This window comes from Humulus lupulus, chromosome 7 (assembly GCF_963169125.1).
Source record: "Humulus lupulus chromosome 7, drHumLupu1.1, whole genome shotgun sequence".
Lineage (NCBI taxonomy): Eukaryota > Viridiplantae > Streptophyta > Magnoliopsida > Rosales > Cannabaceae > Humulus > Humulus lupulus.
Genome location: NC_084799.1, coordinates 81073011 through 81095743, shown reverse-complemented (window position 1 = coordinate 81095743; position 22733 = coordinate 81073011). Strand labels below are relative to the sequence as shown.

Genomic DNA, 22733 nt, shown 5'->3' with positions numbered 1-22733 from the left:
GGGGAACACAATAAGTAAATGTTTATGCTTCTTTTTCTGGCTGCAGCAAAAGCATGTACACAGGGTATCCCAATGGTTTGGAATATGCCACGAGAGCATGATTTTGTGGCCAAGTTTACCTCACCATCACCATTACCATCGACCACAAGAAATTCGTGATGACCAAGGACTTGGACATCCAAAAAAATTTCTTTATCACCTATTTGCTTCAAATCATTTTCCATCTCAGGTGATAACACAGTTGTTGCTGTTGCAGCTCTTTCACGTCTATCTGCAAACCAAGACTGAAGTGTGAATCTTATGAATTCAAGAAAAGTGGCGACTGGAAAGCTCCTTGCCTCCTTGGTTTTATTGTTAAAGCTTTCTACGTAGTTACTCGTCATGATATTGTATCAGTTACCAGGAAAATAAGCACTACTCCACCTTTCAAAGCCAATTCCCTCTAGATATTGAGCAATGGGCGGATCAATTACCTTAATCTTGTCAAAGAACTTGTGAAATTCTGTTCTTCGAAATGCGTACGCTGCACACCCCATGATGTCTTGCACGTGGTCAGTTTTGAATTTTGCCATAACATTCATACAGATATGATGGTAACATGCACCGTGATACGCATCTGGGAACACAAGCTCCAAAGCATGATTAATGCTTTTATGCCTATCCGATACAAAAGCAAGGTTCTCAACATCCCTTATGGCTTCCTTCAATTTTATCATGAAATAAGTCCAAGAGTTATGGTTCTCACTGTCCACCAATGCAAACGCAGTTGGAAACAACTGGTTGTTTGCATCCAACGCAACAACACAGAGCATGTGGCCACCATACTTATTCTTCAAGAATGTGCCATCCACACAAATTACAGGACGACAGTACTGGAAACCACGACTAGAAACACCGAGGGAAAATAAGCAATACAAGAAACGACCATCTTCTGCTACAAAATCAGTAATTGTACCTGGGTTCTTATGCTCCAACTGACACATGTATCCAGGTAACTTGGAGTATGATTCCTCAGGTGTCCCTCTGACATACATAAGAGCCTTTTCTCTACATCTCCACGCCTTCTCATAGCTCATTTCAACCCCAAAATGGTGCTTCATGTCCTCCCTTATGTTGTTTTCCATGTACCAAGTACCATCAGTAACAAATTTCCTCTTGATTAGGTGCCCAACAACCCACGGTAATGCTTGACGGTGGTCCTTATCTCGAATTTCTTGTGAGCAAGTGTGTACTTCGTTGTATATAGTAATCTCGAACATTTCAGATCGCATTTTTTTCTTACCCCTCAATCTCCAACCACAATCAGGATCCTTGCAGGTAATGTACCACACATCAGTTCCAGATTTCTTCACCATAAACTCAAAATTATTCTTCATCGCAAATATGGATGCTTTGGTTTTCAATTCAAGCTTGTTCTGAAAGAACTTCCCAAGGTGCAATTCTCCTGAAGCTTTGCTGGTTGAGGAATGATGTTGAAGTGAGGCCTCTATATCCTCTTTGGTGAACATGGGAGCACTCCATGTTCTACGATCTTCACCTAAGTCCAATGGAGAACTCCATCTAAAACTATCATCGGTTCTACTTGGACCTGGACGACTACTGCTGGTCCCAGGTGTTTGCCGATCTTCTATTCTGTGCTCCTCATCTACCATAACATCTGAACTCTGTGTTGGAAAATATGTCCTAACATCTCGCCCACCAAGATCTGTTGCATCAGCAACAGGATTGTCGTTGACATAAGGATCGTAGCCATAGGGATCGTACTCCGTCGTGTCATGCACATATGGCAGATCTCTAACCAGGATATCATTATGGACTATGACGTCTGGATTTGTCTCGAGAACACATGTTCCAACGTCACCTTGAGTTCCTTTGAAACCATGACATGGAGGAGAAATGTTCTCTTCAAATCGAACTTCTTTATTAACGCTGGCAGAAGCCGATGCATTTCTTATACCTCCCTTCTTAATCAATGGCACACATAGAGGAATTGACTTCTCTACAGATTTCGATGCTAACCCAATGAATGCACGCACATGCCTATCATTTTTTATAATGGTAGGTTTGACGGATTGTGATATGCACGTGTACGGGACCTCAATTTTCAATTCATGCACACATTTATCCACTTCAAGCTCATCATACAGAATGTCAAGCAGTTGCTTATACGTGACACCCTTCTCCATGGGCAGAACTTGATTTTCAGCATCCCTGAAAACCCAATCCCTATTTTCGAGTTCCCAAACACCATTGAATGCAACAAATATGGAAACAGTCGAATCTGCAACAACAAAAAAAGGTCAAAAAATTAAACTACAACATAAAACAACAAAATGTCGATTTCTATCAAGGTCAAACTATCACACTATCGAGGTCAACCCATCGAGGCCCATCGATTCCAATCGAGTCCTATCGAGGTAATACTACATAATTAAGTTTTATGCCTCTATCGAGGTAGCCATTTCCCCCTTATGTGAGGATGTTATCGAGACCCATCGAGGCATATCGAGGTAGCCATTTCCCCCTTATGTGAGGATGTTATCGAGGCCCATCGAGGCATATCGAGGTAGCCATTTCCCCCCTTATGTGAGGGTTTTATCGAGGTCCATCGAGGCTCATCGAGGCATATCGAGGTATACAAATAATATAATACATGAAGATTTATCAAGGTCCATCGAATCCTATCGAGACAGACAAAAAACCCAGAAAAAAACCAAGAAAGGAACGAAAATTCATTCCGACAGTGAAAAATTACAATAAAACATGAAGGCATACACATATCTGTTCGAAATAGCAAAAGCAATGTTGATAAACAAGTTTCCTCATTACATATAACAAATATATACTTACCCATACGATTTTTTATCCGAAATCCAAAATGAAATCCTTGCCTTGAAAGAATTCATAACTTGCATTGAAATAAGCTTAAAAATTTGTATAGATTAAGCTGTTTTTTTTTGTACAAGAGCTTGAGATATTGAGAGGGAAAACGTGAGAGATAGAGATGAAGAAAACAATAGGAGAAAAAAAGAGAAATTTATGATAGAAGTATTTTTGGTAATCCAAATAATACTAGAATAAAAATGTGAGATATTTTTCAGTTAGTATAATTTTATCATACAAGTCAAATTTACCTTTGACAAAAACATAAAAATAAAATAAAAAATTATTAATAAAAAAGGTGACCTAATTAATTAAGACCAGAGAAAAATGTTTGAACCCGCTTCTTACAATTTCTCCCACTTGGATTAACGATCCCTCGTTTATTCCCACTGTTTCTTCTCCTCTCCGTCTTCGACTTTCGTCGAACAGTTGGTGTGCAAATTCGAAGGAGAGGCTAACCAAAAGGAATCCTTCACTAAAGAACAAGCAAACCAACAATGTCTCTGCGACCTAGTACCCGGACCGAGGCGCGTAAGAAGTCGTACAAGACCGGTGTTGATGCCGACGAGGCTCGGAGGAGGAGGGAGGACAATTTGGTCGAGATCAGGAAGAACAAGCGTGAAGATAATCTGTTGAAGAAGAGGAGGGATGGACTTGGGCTCGGGCTTGTGTCCCAGTCGCAGTTGCCCGATGGTCCACAGAATGCAGCCGTTTTGGAGAAGAGGGTGCGTTCCCCATTTCGAGAATTTCGATTCAGATTTGCATTTGAATAAATGGTTTTTGATTATTTTTCAAATCCTGATGTTGATTGATTTTAGTTTCCGTTTTCCACTTTTCTCCGTTCGATTTAGGTCTTTCTGTTCGGATTTGTGGTTGAAATCCGAAATGGAAGTACGAACCTTGGATTGTTGTTATTTTTAAAACAAAACGTTCAGTATGATTGATAGGAGAAGGGTTTCTGATTTCCTTTATTGATTTGAAACTTGAATTCAATTTCCAAATACCATTGAAATGGGAACGCCGATGTTGTGGGGTTGTCTTTTTCTGCGTTAGTATATGGGTTTAGCTCTTGATTGTTTGGGAAAAAGGGATGGAGAGTGAAACTGAAGGTTCAATAGCTTTTTTTTTTTTGCTGTTGCATTTGAAAAGACAAGTTTGAAATTCATGGTTTCATTATTGTAATATATTATATTTTTGTTTTTGGAGAGGCTAAATGTCTAGCTCAAGTTAAAGCGTGAAACTACTTTTTGAAATGAGGTTTTGAGATGATAGATAAGACTAATAATTTGGAGATATGGTTTGTCGACCATTGCCAAGGTTTATTTCCAAGTATTCGTTAAGCATTCGTGTTTTGTTTGAGTGAGAAATAAATGCTGTGGCAAACAATTGATTAAAAACATCCATTTATGAGATGTTTTCAGAGAGTTGACTTTTATCATTTTCTCTTGTTGCTTTTTGATTGGATCATTATGTTCAATGTTTTTAATCAGTGTTTTCTGAGCAGTTGGAAAGTATTCCTGCGATGGTTCAAGGAGTATGGTCTGATGATTCTGCTTTACAATTAGAGGCAACTACTCAGTTTAGAAAGCTATTATCAATTGGTAGGGGAGCTGGTCGTAATCTCTATGCTTGAACTATTAGGAGTATATCCATTTAGTTCTTACTTTGGTTTGTATTTTATGCAGAGCGCAGCCCTCCAATTGATGAAGTTATTAAGGCAGGCGTGGTGCCTCGGTTTGTTGAGTTTCTTGGAAGGAATGAAGTGCCTCAATTGCAAGTAGGAGCACCTTGTTGTTTTTGCTTAATTTTAATATTTTCTGTTTCAGTCGGATTACTTTGTAATTTTTAAAGGAGATAGATGGATGCTTGGCCTAACACTTTTATAATTGCAGTTTGAGGCTGCATGGGCTTTGACCAATGTTGCATCTGGAACATCAGAGCATACACGGGTTGTTATCGATCATGGTGCTGTCCCCATGTTTGTGCAACTTCTTAGTTCTGGCAGTGACGATGTCAGAGAGCAGGTAGCTTTCTATTCACTTTACCTATTGTGAGTTGCAACAAATATTTCTCAACTGTTTTAACTATATATGAATTATGTTTTTTCTGATATTGTCAAACTTAGTTGATCACTTACATTTTCTGGCGATAATCTTCTTGGGCTAATTTATTTATAAATTTTTTAATGATAACTCTTGTTTGTTATATTCTAAAGGTTTCCTGTTGCTTAATTATTCTGCTCTTTTTGTGTTAACTTTCAATTTTTCTGTGTACTACAATTCTGATCTTCTATACACACATTCTCGTCATGAACAGGCTGTATGGGCTTTAGGTAATGTTGCTGGTGACTCACCAAGTTGTAGGGATCTTGTTCTTAGTCACGGGGCTCTTGTTCCTTTGTTAGCTCAATTAAATGAGCACTCGAAGCTATCCATGCTAAGGAATGCTACGTGGACTTTATCTAACTTCTGCCGAGGCAAGCCTCCTACACCATTTGATCAGGTGGTTGCATTTCTCTATTTTTAATTTTTATTTTTTTATCATTTAGAGATGTCTGGTAGTATCATTTCTGTGCACTATGCAGTTGAATGCTTACCATGGTAATGTAGCTATCATTAATAAAGCTTATCTTGGTGCCTCTTAGGTTAAGCCTGCATTGCCAGTTCTTCGGCAGCTTATTTTCCTGAATGATGAAGAAGTTTTGACGGATGCCTGCTGGGCTCTTTCTTATCTCTCAGATGGCCCCAACGACAAAATACAGGCTGTGATTGAATCAGGTGTCTGTCCACGGCTTGTGGAACTTCTGATGTAAGTTCTTTTTACTTGTAAACTTGATAACCATATGTTTCTTTTTTGACAAAGTGAGGTTTACAAAAAAAAAAAAAAGTAATTGTGAGAACATATATTAGTATGTTATTTGTCTGTATATGCTTGTTGTTTCTATTTGTGCTAGTTTTAGGAATTGTTATTGGCCTAGGTTTCTCGTTTCTCTATCTAACATCGTTTCTTTTCATAATAATTTATTTTAAAGGCATCCATCGCCTACAGTTCTTGTACCAGCTCTTCGGACTGTGGGTAATATTGTCACTGGTGATGATTCTCAGACTCAGGTATTAACCACACATAAGCCATGCACTGTCCAGTTTCTTTCTGTAGTCTGCTCTGCTGGGTAATTGTTTTATTGTTGTTTAATAAACTTGTGGTCAATTTGTTTCCTAGATGATGTGTTGGCTTTTCTGTTCTTTTGGCATTATTTATAAACTTATATTTAAGTTCCTTAAAAGTTTACCTAATGCAAGTTATTATGGAAATAGTACCTTTTTGGTGCTAATTTTGGTAAAGTTAATGCCACAAATCAGTTATCTTTTTACCGGTGATTTGATTACTTTGTTATAATCTTTAGATTGTGTAAAGCAATTACATTTAAAATAGTATATATTAAACTTCCAGGGTCTTAGCTCCTTGTTTTTTTGGTAATTATCAATCGAATGATTTCTGCTTCCCTGCTTAAACATATCAATAGAATAACCTGCTTTGTATTTTTCCAGTTTGTAATTGACAATCAAGTGCTCCCTTGCCTCTTTCAACTCCTTACACAAAACCATAAAAAGAGCATAAAGAAGGAAACTTGTTGGACGATCTCAAATATTACTGCTGGTAATAAAGCTCAAATACAGGTATTAAATTCTATCTCGAAGTTTTTCTTATATTTTTGTCAAACTTGAGTTTGTTTAAGAATGTTGAGAGATAATGAATCCAAACTTTAATCATCTAGTTTCCAATGCATCTTTTGTTGGTCAATTAACCTTGATTCCAAACTGATGAATCTTATTGTAATGGCACAACTTCTAGATGGGGAAGTTTAGGTATTAAAGTCACATAACCTACCAAGCTCACTAAGGAAAAAGAGAGAAGCTTCTGACATTGAATCATTGATGGAAAACAAAAAAAATTTGCCAGGCTTCATTATTTTTTGTTTTACTCTGTTTTTACGTACAAGGTTGTTTATGTATATATATACACTTTTCTCTTTAAGAGATCCATATTTTTGTTCCATTACCATTCTTCTGGGTAGTATTGCAATTTATATAAACTTAGTGTTTTCTTTTTCTTTCCCCTCCCTTTAACACATGGGTGGTGGGTTTTGTCACCTTGGGAGAGTCCAAGCTGTCAATTATGGTGACTATTTTGGCCTAATTTAACTCCCAGTAGGATGATCGGCTTGTAATTTTTTCTGTTAAATTCGGTTTTGCAGGCTGTAATTGAGGCCAATATCATTCACCCGCTTGTACATCTTCTCCAACATTCAGAGTTCGATATAAAAAAGGAGGCTGCATGGGCCATCTCTAATGCCACTTCTGGTGGCTCTCATGAACAAATCCAGTATATACTTGTGCTTCCTTTCTTGTTTACACCTGCACTTCTGTTACAACAAAAAAAAAAGAGAGAATATATAAAATTTGAGTTGACTCGTGTAATTTAATATATATATAGATATAAGAACTTCTGGTCCTGATGCATGTGGTTAGCCTATTTTAAACAATTTTTTCTCGATGGTGATCATTTTCATTATTATGCAACGATCAGCCTCTTGTAGAAAGATTCATCTAATATATAGCTATTATAGTTGTAATGCATTTGGCATGACATTTCACTAACATGGACATTGGCTTGCAGATTTCTTGTTAGCCAAGGTTGCATCGGCCCACTCTGTGATCTCCTAAACTGTCCAGACGCAAGGATTGTAACTGTATGCCTTGAGGGTCTGGAGAACATTCTGAAGGTGGGTGAGGCAGACAAAGAAATGGGACTAAATGGCGGAGTCAATATATATGGTCAGGCAATTGATGAATGTGAAGGATTGGATAAAATCGAGAATCTTCAGAACCACGACAACCATGAGATTTATGAGAAGGCTGTGAAGATCTTGGAGAGATATTGGGCAGAAGAAGAAGATGAGGAGCAAAACATCCAGGATAACGGAGATGGAACTCAACAAGGTTTTCCTTTTGGAGCAAACCAGCCTACCCTACCCCCTGGTGGCTTCAAATTTGGGTAAAAATAGTAAAGCTGCTCTCTACCCTGCTTTTGGTCAGGATTTAAAAAAAAAATATATATATATATATATATTTATTGCTCTCTTTTCTGGGATGAATTACTCATTTGAATTTGTCATGTCATTGTCGGGGGCCAGATTTTTAGCATGGCACATAGGCTCGTCTATGGAACTTGTTATATTGAAGTCTTTAAACTTCAGTTTTGCAATCTTGTTTCTAAATTAAATAGTAACCCTTTTGCCTTTTATGTGAAGAAAGTTGGCAACTGTGTATCTTTTTCAAATGGTCCTATAATCCATTCAATTTGGTTGTTCTGTTTGTTCCATTATAAATCTGCTACTGACTTGTGAGTAAAATTACAGAAGAAAAAAAAGATAACGGTCTCATTGCTGCAATGGTTCGGAAATGTTGTGAAGTAAGCAGGGTGACAATATTTTTGCATGAAATGGAAAATGGTCAATAACTTAGTTGATTTTTCTCCTCTAGTGCGGCTGATATATGCTTTTGCAGCATTATGATTGGTTAAAAGGGGCACATATAGTGTCCTGAAAAGCCAAATAAGTTGTAAAGTCTTGAAAGTTGGTTCGATCGGGTTGAAATTTAAATCATTAACGTATTACTAGTGTGATTGGGAGGTTATTTGGAAATGATTTTATGAATTTGAAAATTTAAAATTTGATTGGTAGATTGTTTTTGAAAATTATATCTTAATCAAAATTCTAATTTTGTATTTTAATTTAGAAAATAACAATTTTGCGTTTTTTCTGTTTTGTGATTTTTTCTCCAAAAATTTAAAATTAAAATCAGGATTTGTTTGTTCTCTCTACTCCTATTCTTTGTATCATTGCTTGTATTTATTATTTTTTTTTTGCCAATTTTTATGACTTGAGTATGTTCCCACTAGTAATAAGGTGTTTATGGAATATTTTATGACATTTATGTACAATTCAAAAATAAGTTGTGCTAGTATTTTTATAGATGACAATGCAATATTGTTATAAATTTAATCAATAATTATTATTAAATTTTAATTTATCAATATAATTAAATTTTACTTAATTAAATTTATTGATAAATCAAAATTTAATATTATTCAACCTATGTATATAAAATATATAAAATTAAAATAATATTCAAATTCAGCTGTTCCAATCACATATTCAGTTTATGCTATATTTTTAAGGGAATATATTCATTTGGTACCCTGTGTTTTTGCAAACTATCATTTTGGTATCCTCTGTTTTCAATAATGCTCATATGGTACCTTGTATTTTAAAATCGTACATATTTGGTACCCTAAACTCAGATTTGATAGATAAAATTTTGTCAATATGATCAAACTGTTATCAGTTATATGTAATTATGTAATTAAATTTAAATTTGTAACTTACATAATTGACAGTAGTTTGATTAAATTAACAAAATTTTATCTATCAAATCTGAGTTTAGGGTACCAAATATGTACGATTTTAAAATACAGGGTACCATATGAGCATTATTAAAAACAGAGGGTGCCAAAATGATACTTTATAAAAACACAGGGTACCAAATGAGTATATTCCCTTATTTTCAAATTTAATACCAATCAAAGATTCATTTTTTTAAAACTCAAAAACAGTTTACTGACATTGAACCAATCATATTTTCAGAAATACGATTTTAGTCACTAAATTCAGATTTTCATTTTAGAATCTCACTTTTTAAAAATACAGTTTTCTAATCGCGAACCAATCAGACCATAATGTATTCGTTTTGGTCGATATGAACTTTTCAAGGAAATCAGACCAAAGTAAGCCATATATGGACCGTTTGGACTTACAGGTTTGATAGGGAAATCAAACCATAGCAAAGCCATTTTTGGATTTTCATAAGGAAACAAAGAGAAGAGAGTGGGAAATTGAGGGAGAGTGGGAAATTGGCCTCGGACAATCTACAAATTTGTTGCAACAAAAGAAATAAATTGTCATATGTCAAATTTGTGCTTGGGTTCTCTTTTTACATGCTTCAATTTTTATTCTCTCTTGGAAGTATTAGACCAGTAAAATTATTGTTTTTTAAATATTGCTCTACCATTATTTGTGGTTGTAATAATTTGCGTGATACTTGTTATATCCAGCTGATCTAGGAGCAATTCTCCCATGTTGCGTTTGGAGTAGAATTTAAGATTTATATATTTATATATATATATATATATATATATAGAATGTTTAGTTTTAAAGTTGTAAATATTGTCTATAATTTTAATAAAAAATACTTGATTATTTTTTTAAATATATATAATAAAATGAATTATAAATCTATAATATATATAAATATTCATATTAATAATCTCTACATATATGACATCTAAACACAACGTTGACATAAATATATATATTTACATGGCTACATGACATATATATAAAATACAATATAATATTTAAAAAGAAATTAATAACAGAAATAAAATAAGAATAAAAAAAGTCATAGTGTAAACAGTAGTATACATACCTCAACTATTTTTAATTTATAATGTGTCTCACAATATATTTTGGTGAATTTGATGAAGAAAAAAAACTCCAACCACTTGATAAAAAACAAACTATCACACAAATTTAAAAGATAAACAAATAATATGTATACGTTTATTATTTTTAAATAAATATGATTTAATTATTTAAATTATCAGAAAATATCTTAAAAATATCCTATTTTTATTAATTGATTTATTTTTGTTTAAGTTTATGTTTGTTCTAGTTTTTGAATTTGACATTGGACAACAAAAGATTATATATTATATGTTTAATATAATATTAAGTTTAAGTTTAATTAAATTTTATTTAAGTTATAAAATATATGGTTTTATTATTTTTTAAATAATTATCATTGTAAAATATTTCAAAAATATCTTATTTTTTATTTGTTTAATTATTCATTTATTTAAGTTTAAGTCATGTTTACAATCTACCGTGAAATATAAGAATATTTTGTTAAATATAAAATTATAGCGTTAAAGTTAATAGAATAAAATAAAAAAACGTTAAAACTAAAAATTTATCTACACACTTTTTATATAGAAGATATATATATATATATAAATACTTTTATGTGATGCCATATATATATAGGGGCTTCACTTTAAGCCCTAGCAGTGGGGCTCTTAGTGTTCTCGACTCGTGAGCAGTTTTCAACGCGATTTTTTTTATGATTGTGTATATTGTAGCTATTTAGGGCACCCTGCAAATTTTCAGAAAATTCCGAATAGTTTACAGTACCGAAAACTAGGTTCAAACATGTTGTATGCGTGACTAATTTTTTTTTATGCACGTGGAAAGAAACATGTTTGAACCTAGTTTTCGGTACTGTAAACTATTTGGAATTTTCTGAAAATTTACAGGATGCTCTAAATAGGTACAATATACATGCTCATAAAAAAACTACGCCGAAAACTGTTCAGGGATCGAGAAACAATGAAAACTTTACTGGTAGGGCTTAAAGTAAAACCCGAGAATTGTCCTCTCTCTCTATATATATATATATATTTAAAGGTTATTTGAAATATCAAATTTCAAATAAATATTTGAAAAATAAATATGTATATTATTATTTGGAAATAGAATTTATAACTTCTGCTTTAAAATTTCATCACCATGACATTCTATTAGATAAGTAAATCATTGATACATTAATATTTATCTTAAGCTAAAGAAATATATATATATATATATATATACTAACAACAATAATAAACAATTTAAATACAAAATAGATCATTTTTCTTGGTGTATTTTTTTCATTGTTAGTTACTATAATATAAACAATAATTGATGAATTCTGATATACTTAGAATAAATATAAAATGATATATATTCACCATTATTTTGGTAGTAATATACATAATTTATTCTCTTTCTTGAACTCATATTATTGCATTTATTTTTTCTATAATCAGTCACATAGAAAGAGAAAAGAAGAAAAAATAAGGCGATCAAAGAAAGAAAAAATAAAGAATATTATATGTATATATATTTACATTTATTTCATATTTGCACCTAACCTAAGAGAACAGACAAAAGGAAAAAAGAAACAAAAGAAGGGACAAAAAAGATTAAAGAAGAACCATTTTGACCCGTATTACAAAATAATACCTGACCCGTCAAATATTTTTTTAATACGATCAAAATACTCTTATTAATTAATAAAATAATTAAATATATAATTTGAAATAAAAAAAAATAAAAAAAAATTTTAAAATAAAAAATATACTACTTCATTAAAATCAACAATTTAGACCTTCAAAAACATTCAAATCTTCAAAAACAGGCATTCAAAAATCAAAATCAAAATCTAAAATTATGCCAAAATCATTCAACACCCAAACATCTCTCCCAAAAGCACACCCATAATCCAATAATATACTAAAATAATGTAAAACTTTCATAGATTGAACAATTGAAACTCAGCTGCCCGAGCCCCTACTCCTCCAACTTTGCTCAACCCTTGCTCCTTCAACCATGTCGCATCTTAGAGCCTCTGCAGTGGTCGCCAACACCAAGCTTACGCCATTGACCTGAGCAGTATGAAGAATAAGAGAGAGGTGGAAGAGGAAGAACAATAGAAAAAAGAAAGGTAGAAGAGACTGACACCCAAGGTCTCGCATGACCAGATCTGCTGCTGTTGAGGGAGCCAAGCGACTTCATGTGACCAGATTTGTCGCTGTTGAGGGAGCGAAGTCATCGTCGTACATCTTCGCCACCAACTCTAGACTGGCACCCAAGGTCTCGCGTGACTAGATCTGTCGTTATCGAGGGAGCCAAGCGACTTCGCGTGACCATATATGTTGCCGTCGAGGGAGCCAGGCCGCCATCATGCATCTCCGCCACCAACTCGAGATCTCCAGATTTCCATCTTAGAGCTCCGACCAAATCTGAGAACAAGAATAAGAAAAATAGTGTGGGGAAGAAGAACAGTAAAAAAATGGTTGTAATTGTTAGGGATTTTAGGTTTCTTAATTTATTTTTTAGTTTTAAGATTTAAGAGTTTGATTTTGATTTTTGGTTTTTAAGTGTAGGATTTTAATTTTGATTTTTGTTTTTTAAGTTTATGTTTTTTATTTTTTAATTAATTTAATTAATTTTTTATTTTAAAATATATTTTGAATTATGAAATTAATTCATCAATTAATAAAACTCAGGGGTATTTTGGTCATATTAAGAAAAAATTTGACCAAAATTGGACTCAGTATTATTTTGTTCTATTTTATAAAATACAGGGTTTAAATTGTCATTTAACAAAATAGAGGGTCCGATCGGTAACTTTTATAAAACACAGGGTCCAAAAAATTGTATTTACCCTTCTACATATAATTTAGTAACATGTGATAGATATAGGTATGATAATGTCATTTTTATATTAATATTTGATAAGTGTTTCCATGCTTTGGTTGTGTTATGATAGCATTTTTAGTAGTTTTAACTTAATTTCATGTCTCCACAACATATTTTCTACATTGCATTTTATGATGATAAATCTGACATTTTGATGGCAAGTGTAGTTTATGAATCATAGGTTGAAAAATACTAAATGAGATAAGGTTAAAATGAAGTTTTTGAAGCATTCTAGGCTTTCGGGATTGAAATGTTGAAGTGACGGCAGTGTACAAGCTTTCTAAGGTCGAGAAATGAAGAAATTGAAGATAGGTTGCGGCCTATAAAATTCAAGCCGTGGCTCTTTAATTGGAATTGACGTTTCAGGTTTTCTGTTCCAGACAGGCCGCTGCCTACTGTGAAGAAAAGTGAGTTGGGCCGCTGCCTAGTTTTTTTAGGCCGCTGCCTGCGTGACTAATTTTTGCACATATTTTGTTTTGGGCCGCGGCACGCATTTTTCAGGCCGCGGGCTGCGACGCTGTTTTTATATTTTTAATTACATTTTAAATTTAATTTAAAGGAGACTATAAAAGATTTATTAGGGTTAACTTGGGAGAAGTTTTTTTGGATTACGGTTTTTGAGAGAAAAAGATTCAGAAAAGGCTGGAGAGAAGACTACAACACTACAACACTATTGTTTATCAATCTAGTTTCTTTTCTTCCCTTAATCTCTTTAATCTTAATTATAATTATGTTTGTGATTATGACTGCTATTATGGAGTAGGTTCTTTTTAGGTTAAGGATTAATTCAAAACCCAAGACATGAATTCTTGATTGTTAATAATGAATATTGTTCTTTAATTTCTCTCAATATTAAATTGTTTCTATTTTTCCAATTGAATGTTATGAATTTTGTGATTTCTTGTTAGGTGAACAACTAATTAAGGTTTTATATTATTCAATTGTCATCTTAGAATTACTACTCACCTAATAGTTTAAGATTCTAAGTATATGTGATAAATTGCAATTGATAGTGATGTCAAAAGAATTGTTGATTGTGATGAAAAATAGAACCTATGTTAAATGAATTATTTGCTTCATTAATTTGTTGCCTAGATTAACTTGTCTCTACAGGACTTAATGCTTTATCTAAGTTAAATATATTGTATGCTTCATAGATTTATTGCTTAGCTAAAAGAGTTAATTATTGAGCGCTTCGCCTTGATTACTTATAATAGGGAGACTGTGATAATTGTCTGCTTCAACGTTATCTGCGAAGTTAATAGTTTAATTGAAAAATTGGAATAATATTTATTATTAGTGATTAGGAATGATTGTTGAGGGTGGAGATTAACCTTTATCTGTTTCTTAATATCGTAATATCAATCTTTATTTGCTTTCTAGTTTATGTTATTTAATTTTGAGTTAAAAATTAAAATCTCATTCTTTATTAATTTTTATCTTTTGAATAATAAATTGAATAGTAGTCCTCGTGGGTTCGATCCTTATTTATCACTATAGTGAAATAGTTGGTAAATGAAATTAATAAAATCAATAATTAAATTTGATACGGCATACGACACCCATCAAATTTTTGGCGCCGTTGCCGGAGACTATTGTTATTCTCTTTATTATTCAAATTTATTTGTTTGCGACTAATTAATTTTTATTGTGGAATTGTCAGGTGTATATGTCTGGTGAGGACGATACACAAGATCGACTACAAAAGATTAAAGAATATCTTGAGGCATCGTCCGCATCACACTCTTCCAGAATTATCAGTGATAATCCACTCTTTCAGCGTCATTATCAATGTGCAAAGTTTGTTAAAGAGCCATTATCGTCTGACAACGAATCTAATTCTAACGATTCAGTTCGATCCTATATAACAATGGCCCTGCAAAGGACGTTGAAAGAGTTGGCAGCGCCAGATCTTGACCAACAATCGCTTTGCATTCAGTATCCACCTTTGGATGTAAACTTTGAGCTGAAGTCGGGCCTCATCCACTTATTGCCTTCTTTCCATGGGCTGCCCGGTGAGGACCCAAATAAACATTTGAAGGAGTTTCATATTGTCTGTTCTAGTATGAAACCTGCTGCAGTGATTGAAGAACAAATTAAGCTGCGAGCTTTTCCTTTCTCCCTGAAGGATGCAGCTAAATAGTGGTTGTACTATCTTCCACCTGATATTGTTGAAACCTGGAATGGTATGAAGACTATGTTCTTAGAGCGATATTTTCCCGCATCTAAAGTTGGAAGCATAAGTAAAGAGATCTGCGGTATAAGAAAATATACAGGGGAGTCTTTGTATGAATATTGGGAGAGATTTAAGTGGTTGTGTGCTAGTTGCCCTCATCATCAGATAAGTGAACAACTCCTTATCCAGTACTTTTATGAAGGAATACAATCACTGGATAGGAGTATGATTGATGCAGCAAGTGGGGGTGCACTAGTTGATAAGACTCCTACTGCAGCCAGAAGCTTGATTTCTAATATGGGTGCTAACTCATAACAGTTTGGCATTCGCCAAGATCCTACTCCACCACCCAAATCAGCTAATGAAGTGAGCACCTCTAATGCTAATAAGCTTGGTCAACAATTGGCTCAATTAACTGCAGTGGTACAACAACTTGCTTTAGGTCAACAGGTGCGGCCATGTGGAATTTGTCAGGTTGCGGGGCATGCTACTGATACTTGCCCTACTTTATTTGAGGGAGAAACTGAGGGTGTTAATGCTGTAGGAAATTTCCCTGGTAAATTACGTCAGATGTACTATGAACCCTTTTCACAAACTTATAATCCTGGCTGGCGTGATTATCCAAATCTTCGTTATGGGAATCAATAACAAGTTGCTCCACAGTCTACATCTGTGAGACCACCTGGTTTCACTTTGCAACAGCAGTCTCAACTGAATTTTGTACCTAGACCATCACAAGCTGCTCCACCACCAAGTGCCAAACCCTCTACTGAGGATTTAATCAATGCAATTGCTACATATACTCTTCAGTTTCAGCAAACTACCCAAGCTTCCATCAAAAGTTTGGAGAATAAGCTGAGACAATTAGTAACATCATATAACAGGTTGGAAGCTTATCAGTCTAATAAATTGCCTTCACAACCTGAGATGAATCCCAAGGAGAATGCTAGTGCAGTAACTTTGCGAAGCGGGAAGCAATATGATCCACCTAGTCCTCCAATGCCTATTAAATTTTCATCCAAGCCACAAGTTGATTGCTTGGTTGATGAAGATGTGCCTCCAAAGACAACCAACCCTACACAACGAACCCCTAAGCCTACTTTTGTCACCCCACCTCCTTTCCCAAGAAGATTGAAGAAGACTAAAAAGGAAGAGGTTGACAAGGAAATTCTTGATACATTCTGCAAGGTAGAAGTGAATATTCATCTTCTTGATGCTATTAAACAAGTGTCGCGCTATGCCAAGTTTTTGAAAGAGTTGTGCACTACTAAGCGTAAGTTGAGGGGTAATGAAAAAGTTAGTGTGGGGAAGAATGTTTCTGCAGTTCTTCAAAAGAAGCTTCCACCAAAGTGGAAGGATCCTGGTACTCTTACTGTCCATTGTACTATTGGTAATAAAAAAATTGAGCGTTGTATGTTGGATTTGGGAGCCTCGATAAATGTCGTGCCATTCTCCATTTATGCTTCATTGAATCTCGGTCCACTTGAAGAAACAAGGGTGATTATTCAACTTGCTGATATGTCGAATGCTTATCCCAGGGGTGTAATAGAAGATGTTTTATTTCATGTGAATGAATTGGTGTTCCCAGCTGATTTTTATGTTCTCGATATGGAAGATGAATCTATTCCATGTTCCCCTCCAATTTTGTTGGGGAGACCATTCATGAAAACTACAAGAACTAAGATTGATGTGCATGACGGTACATTGACCATGGAATTTGATGGAGAGACAATTCGATTTAATTTTTTTGAGGCTATGAGGTATCAAAGTGATGTACATGTTGTTTACTCTCTTGATGTGTTAGATATCCTTTCTCAACGAGTCTTAGATTTTCATAATGAAGATTGTTTGGAGGTTGCATTGAGAGAGCATCTTATGTTGACCGATGAAGATTTTTCTCATGAGATCATGGATGTCATAACCACACTCAATAGTGGTTTTGATAAGACTTTTAAGAAGGTTGCATTTATGGATTTACCGATTTCTAATGAAAAATTGCAGCCATCAATTGTTCAAGATCCTACACTTGAATTGAAGCCACTTCCGGAGCATCTCAGATATGTTTACTTGGGGAAGAACGAGACACTTCCAGTTATAATTGCAAGAAATCTTAACCAAGTTCAAGAAGAAAAATTATTAAGAGTACTTTAAGAATATAAAACAACCATTGGTTGGTTTATTGCTGATATTAAGGGGATCAGCCCTTCTATGTGCATGCACCAAATTTTACTTAAAGAAGGGTCTAAACCAACACGTGAGGCACAATGGAGATTAAATCCACCTATGATGGAGGTTGTGAAAAAGGAGATACTGAAGCTCCTTAGTGTGGGTATTATTTACCCAATTTCAGACAGTCAATGGGTGAGTCCAGTTTAGGTAGTGCCAAAGAAGTCTGGAATCACAGTGGTAAAGAACGATGAAAATGAGCTGGTGCCAAAAAGACTGCAAACCGGGTGGCGAGTTTGTATAGACTACCAAAAGTTGAATGCGACAACTCGTAAAGATCACTTTCCATTACCTTTCATTGATCAGATGCTTGAGAGGTTAGCATGTCATCCTTATTATTGTTTTCTTGACGATAATTCAGGATATAATCAAATTGTAATTGCTCCTGAAGATCAAGAGAAGACAACATTCACATGCCCTTTTGGTACATTCGCTTTCCGACGTATACCGTTTGGGTTATGTAATGCTCCTGCCACTTTTCAGCGATGTATGATGAGCATTTTTTCAGAATATATTGAAAACATCATTGAGGTTTTTATGGATGATTTTAGTGTTTATGGTGACTCATTTGATCGATGCCTTCATAATCTCACTTTGGTACTCCAGTGGTGTATTGAAGCTAACCTTGTGCTTAATTGGGAAAAATGTCATTTTATGGTAAACCAAGGTATAGTTTTGGGTCATGTGATTTCAGTCAAGGGAATAGAGGTTGATAAGGCAAAGATTTATTTAATTCGTTCTCTACCATCTCCGACTAGTGTGAAAGAAGTGAGATCATTCCTTGGGCATGCCGGGTTCTATAGGAGATTTATCAAGGATTTCTCTAAAATTTCCACACCACTATGCAACCTTCTTCAAAAAGATGTAACATTCGAGTTTAATGAAAAGTGTTTAGTGGCTTTCAACTTATTAAAAGAGTCTTTGACTACAGCTCCTATAATTCAGCCACCAAATTGGGAGCTACCTTTTGAACTCATGTGTGATGCAAGTGACTATGGTGTGGGAGTTGTTCTTGGGCAGCGAGTTGACAAGCATCCTCATGTTATATACTATGCTTCTCGCACTCTTAATGATGCTCAACTTAATTATTCCACCACTGAAAAAGAGCTCTTGGCGGTCATTTTTGCCTTAGAAAAGTTTCGGTCATACTTGATTGGAACTAAAGTGATTGTTTATACTGATCATGCTGCTCTTCGCTATCTATTGGCAAAGAAAGAAGCCAAGCCTCGACTGATTTGGTGGATTCTACTTCTTCAAGAGTTTGACTTAGAGATAAAAGATAAAAAGGGTTCTGAGAATTTGGTGGCAGATCACTTGAGTCGTCTTATTCGGGATGAAGATAATTTTCCCATAGATGAAAAATTTCCTGATAAGCAACTCTTGACCATGCAAGAAGTTATTCCTTGGTATGCCGACATTGTAAACTACCTTGCTTCAAAGGAGTTACCAAGTGATCTCACACAAGCACAACAGAGCAAGATCAAGCATGATGCTCACCACTACATATGGGATGGACCTTATCTTTGGAAGCATTGTACAGATCAAATCATTCGAAGGTGTGTACCCGAATCTGAGTTCTGTTCCATCCTTGCTTTTTGTCATGCTTATGCTTGTGGTGGACACTTTGGACCTACAAGGACAGCTCGTAAGATATTCGACAACGGTTTCTATTGGCCCACCATTTTCAAAGATTCTTATGCTTATTGTAAGGCATGTGATCGTTGTCAACGAGTTGGTAACATAATGTAACGCCCTGGCTACCCCAGAACAGTTACGGAGAACGGTGAACCGGAAATTTGACCCCCTACCCGAATCCTTTGGTTGAAAACGTGATCTAAGTGTCATTAACAGGTTAAGGTGTAAAACCAGTAAAAAGGAAAGGGCACTTTTCATTAAGTAAATAAACTGCTCATGAGCCTTTTTAAAATGTTTACAAGTAGTTCAAGTTACAAAAGAGTTGCTACAGTTCCAAATGTACAATCCCCGCCGGCCTAAGCGGAAAAAGTAGGGTAAACCCCTAGTCCCTCTGAGAACTCCTTGACCGTGGCGGTCAAGCGGCCCTGTATGTACATCACATCGCCCAAGCTCTCCACTCAGGGTTGGCCAAGCTTTTCCTTCCCTTTACCTGCACCACGTAGCACCCATGAGCCGAGGCCCAACAAGAAAACATAATAAAGCATGATATAATATCAACAACGATCATAATAACCATTCAGGACTATCTGTCCAACAAATAGGTGACAATAGCCAAAAGTCACAATAATGAGCATCGTTCCCTCTAGCCATGTGACGATAGGGTCACCAGGGCTTAACTGAATAGTGATTCATTTATAAGTTCGTTTAGGACAGGTGCATGGTGATTAGTCACCAACATAACCTTCCTCACGACTCTGGAGTCGAAACTATGGACAACGTCCCTTAGCCATGTGACAAACAGTCACCGGGGTCATATACCTTGGCTATATTCATCTGGTTGTAAGCCAGGCAAGCGCTTATAAGTTCCTCGACCCTAGGGTCGGTCTGGCATTAATGCTATAGAGCCATTCAATGCATGATTCTCGACTTTAGAGTCGGTCCCTGACTAGTCAGTGCCTCAAACAGGTAAACAACGTTCAACAGCATTTAATATGCAATCCATGTCCACATATATCAACCAACATGCCTCAAGTATCAAACCACGCATGTCAGATACCTATACAGGGTGCAACTGTACTCAAACACCGTTTTCTTACCTCTGGTTCGAGTGAGAATAATTATACGAACGACCCCTGAGAACGATCAACCTTTAAATTCCTCGACGGTCACCTGGTCATAACCAAAATATAGGATTTATCAATAAAAATGATAACTGAGGGTTCCCAAACCAAATCCCAGCCCCCGAGACCTCAAATACTACCCAACCGGGTACTAGGTCCAACCCCGAGGCCTATGGTTTGAATCCCTAAGCTAAAAACCACTTTTAGCAAATTTTGGCCTTATGGGCCGCGGCCCCCAAAAGCTGTGCCGCGGCACGCCCCAAACAAAGAGGCCCCCCCACCTTCCAGACGCGCATGGGCCGCGGCACACAAAAGCTGTGCCGCGGCACCCAGCCCAGAAAAGCTAGAACGGCCACACCCGAACCAGATTTTCAACCCTGCATTTCCCTTCATAAACCAGACCTTCTAACCCTCTCTAAACCTCTTCCAAACATCCAATTCAACCCCTAAACCTTACCCATACACCTCCTCACCAAAACCCAATCAACTAACACCAAAAACCTCCTTTGATTCACACTTTCCACATCAAAACTCATGATTCAAAAGATTAAACAAAAACAGAGCTTAACTTGAATTCAATGGTCAAAGCTTACCTTAGAACCTGTTTTGAACTTCCCACACAAGCAGAACCAAGTCTCCAACCCAGCCCTAAGTTCCTTTAGCTTGAATCCACAACTAGAGCTCCAAAACACCAAAGAAGGAAATGGAGGAATTTGTACGGGAAGAGAAAAGAAACTAACCCCTGTTTACTCTGTTTTATTCTACAGTCTTCAGCCACTTAAGTTCATATATATCCACCCCTAAAAAGACCAAAATGCCCTTGTGTCATCTAAAGCCTTTCAAACTACTCTAGGGGTAAAATTGGTACTTCTAGCTTAACCCGTTAATCATAATTAACGCTTCCCAATTCCCGCTAATCTCAATATCCTCAAACACCAATATTTCATAACCCGTTACCCTAAAATCCCCGGTAACGCTATAGTCATTAATAACACCCCGAGACTCACCCCGAGCCCCGAGCTCAAACCTGTTATGACCAAACCGATAAATCACGTTTAAAGATCGTCTCATGTCGAAATACTCGAACCAATCCACATTATAATGTGGTATCACAATATATCATTATCGCACATACAAATATACAATTATACCCTCAACGGGCCAAATTACCAAAATACCCCTGTAAACAAATGTGGACTCACATGCATGCGTTTAACATCATATTATAGTATAATTCTCATAAACATGCATAAACACACTTAATGGCATAATTAAACAGTTATGGCCCTCCCGGCCTATGAATCCAGCCATTAACCATAATTAGGAAATCCGGGGCATTACACATAACAGACAAGGATCAAATGCCTCAAACTCCTATTTTAATTCTTGAGATTTTTTATGTTTGGGGTATGGATTTCATGGGAGCGTTACCATCTTATTTTGGCTATGAATACATTCTTTTGGCAGTGGATTACGTGTCTAAATGGGTAGAAGCAATTGCAACTAGAACGGATAATTCAAAAACAGTGATGGATTTTATTCGCTCTAGCATTTTTGTGCATTTTGGTACACCTAAGGCTATACTTAGTGATCGAGGCACTCATTTTTGTAACTAGAGTATAGAAGCATTGTTTCGATGTTATAGTGTAACTCATAAGGTGACAGTTGCTTATCATCCATAAGCCAACGGGCAAGCAGAGGTTTCTAATCGTGAAATCAAATTGATTCTTGAGAAGACTGTAAATCCAAACCGGAAAGATTGGAGTACAAGGCTTGATGATGCCTTGTGGGCTTATCGTACAACATATAAAACACCTATCGATATGTCACCATATCGGTTGGTGTATGGGAAGCCTTGCCATCTACTGGTAGAGCTAGAGCATAAGGCTTGGTGGGCTGTAAAGAAGTGTAACATGGACATGGTTGCTATAGGTGTAACGCCCTACTGCCTTAGAGTCGTTAATAAGTGAGTTTAAAATGTGCAATTAACTCGCTAATCAAGGTTTTAAGACAAAAGTGTAATTAAATCATAATCGGAGTCATAAACTTGAGAATAAACCTTTTATTGAAAATTTATAAGACATTTAACATTTGGGATCCCAAAAACATTGTTTAGAGGTATTTACAACTCAAAATATAATTAAATTCGACTAAACGACAAAATTCAGGTTTTGTACAAACATCTCCCAAAAACACTCCTGGCCGTGGCAACCAGACAGACCGGACATGTACGCGCCGCTCATCCCGCTCGCCATACTCAAGGTTGATC

The 22733-nt window shown here is 35.6% G+C and overlaps 2 protein-coding genes, 1 long non-coding RNA gene and 1 other non-coding gene across 4 annotated transcripts; 2 read left to right on the top strand and 2 right to left on the bottom strand.

Moving 5' to 3' along the window:
• Positions 1 to 3211: 3211 nt before the first annotated feature.
• On the top strand, positions 3212 to 8254 carry LOC133788371 (importin subunit alpha-4). The gene is made up of 10 exons (XM_062225834.1): positions 3212 to 3608; positions 4388 to 4484; positions 4569 to 4660; positions 4776 to 4907; positions 5200 to 5385; positions 5528 to 5691; positions 5915 to 5993; positions 6432 to 6560; positions 7139 to 7266; positions 7561 to 8254. Exons 1-10 carry the CDS (start codon positions 3381 to 3383, stop codon positions 7940 to 7942), a joined length of 1617 nt encoding a protein of 538 aa, XP_062081818.1. The 5' UTR covers positions 3212 to 3380; the 3' UTR covers positions 7943 to 8254.
• A 3991-nt stretch (positions 8255 to 12245) lies between these two features.
• On the bottom strand, positions 12246 to 13461 carry LOC133788370 (uncharacterized). Its single transcript, XR_009873194.1, has 2 exons — positions 12564 to 13461; positions 12246 to 12489 (listed from the first exon to the last, which is right to left on the bottom strand). It is a non-coding gene; the product is annotated as an uncharacterized LOC133788370 (long non-coding RNA).
• Positions 13462 to 15503: 2042 nt separating this feature from the next.
• Positions 15504 to 17633, top strand: LOC133791906 (uncharacterized). The gene is made up of 3 exons (XM_062229813.1): positions 15504 to 15719; positions 15801 to 16038; positions 16135 to 17633. Exons 1-3 carry the CDS (start codon positions 15504 to 15506, stop codon positions 17631 to 17633), a joined length of 1953 nt encoding a protein of 650 aa, XP_062085797.1.
• Positions 15543 to 15649, bottom strand: LOC133793293 (small nucleolar RNA R71). The gene has a single exon (XR_009874745.1). It is a non-coding gene; the product is annotated as a small nucleolar RNA R71 (small nucleolar RNA).
• Positions 17634 to 22733: the final 5100 nt, after the last annotated feature.

What these genes read in the sequence shown, in the direction of transcription:
- LOC133788371 (XM_062225834.1), top strand. Translation starts at nt 3,381, where the DNA reads ATGTCTCTGCGACCTAGTACCCGGACCGAGGCGCGTAAGAAGTCGTAC. An exon ending in TAGAAAGCTATTATCAATTG is followed by an intron (nt 4,485 to 4,568) that starts GTAGGGGAGCTG and finishes TATTTTATGCAG; the next exon opens with AGCGCAGCCCTCCAATTGAT. An exon ending in ATGAAGTGCCTCAATTGCAA is followed by an intron (nt 4,661 to 4,775) that starts GTAGGAGCACCT and finishes TTATAATTGCAG; the next exon opens with TTTGAGGCTGCATGGGCTTT.
- LOC133791906 (XM_062229813.1), top strand. Translation starts at nt 15,504, where the DNA reads ATGTTCTTAGAGCGATATTTTCCCGCATCTAAAGTTGGAAGCATAAGT. An exon ending in ATAGGAGTATGATTGATGCA is followed by an intron (nt 15,720 to 15,800) that starts GCAAGTGGGGGT and finishes AACTCATAACAG; the next exon opens with TTTGGCATTCGCCAAGATCC. An exon ending in TGCTGTAGGAAATTTCCCTG is followed by an intron (nt 16,039 to 16,134) that starts GTAAATTACGTC and finishes ATCAATAACAAG; the next exon opens with TTGCTCCACAGTCTACATCT.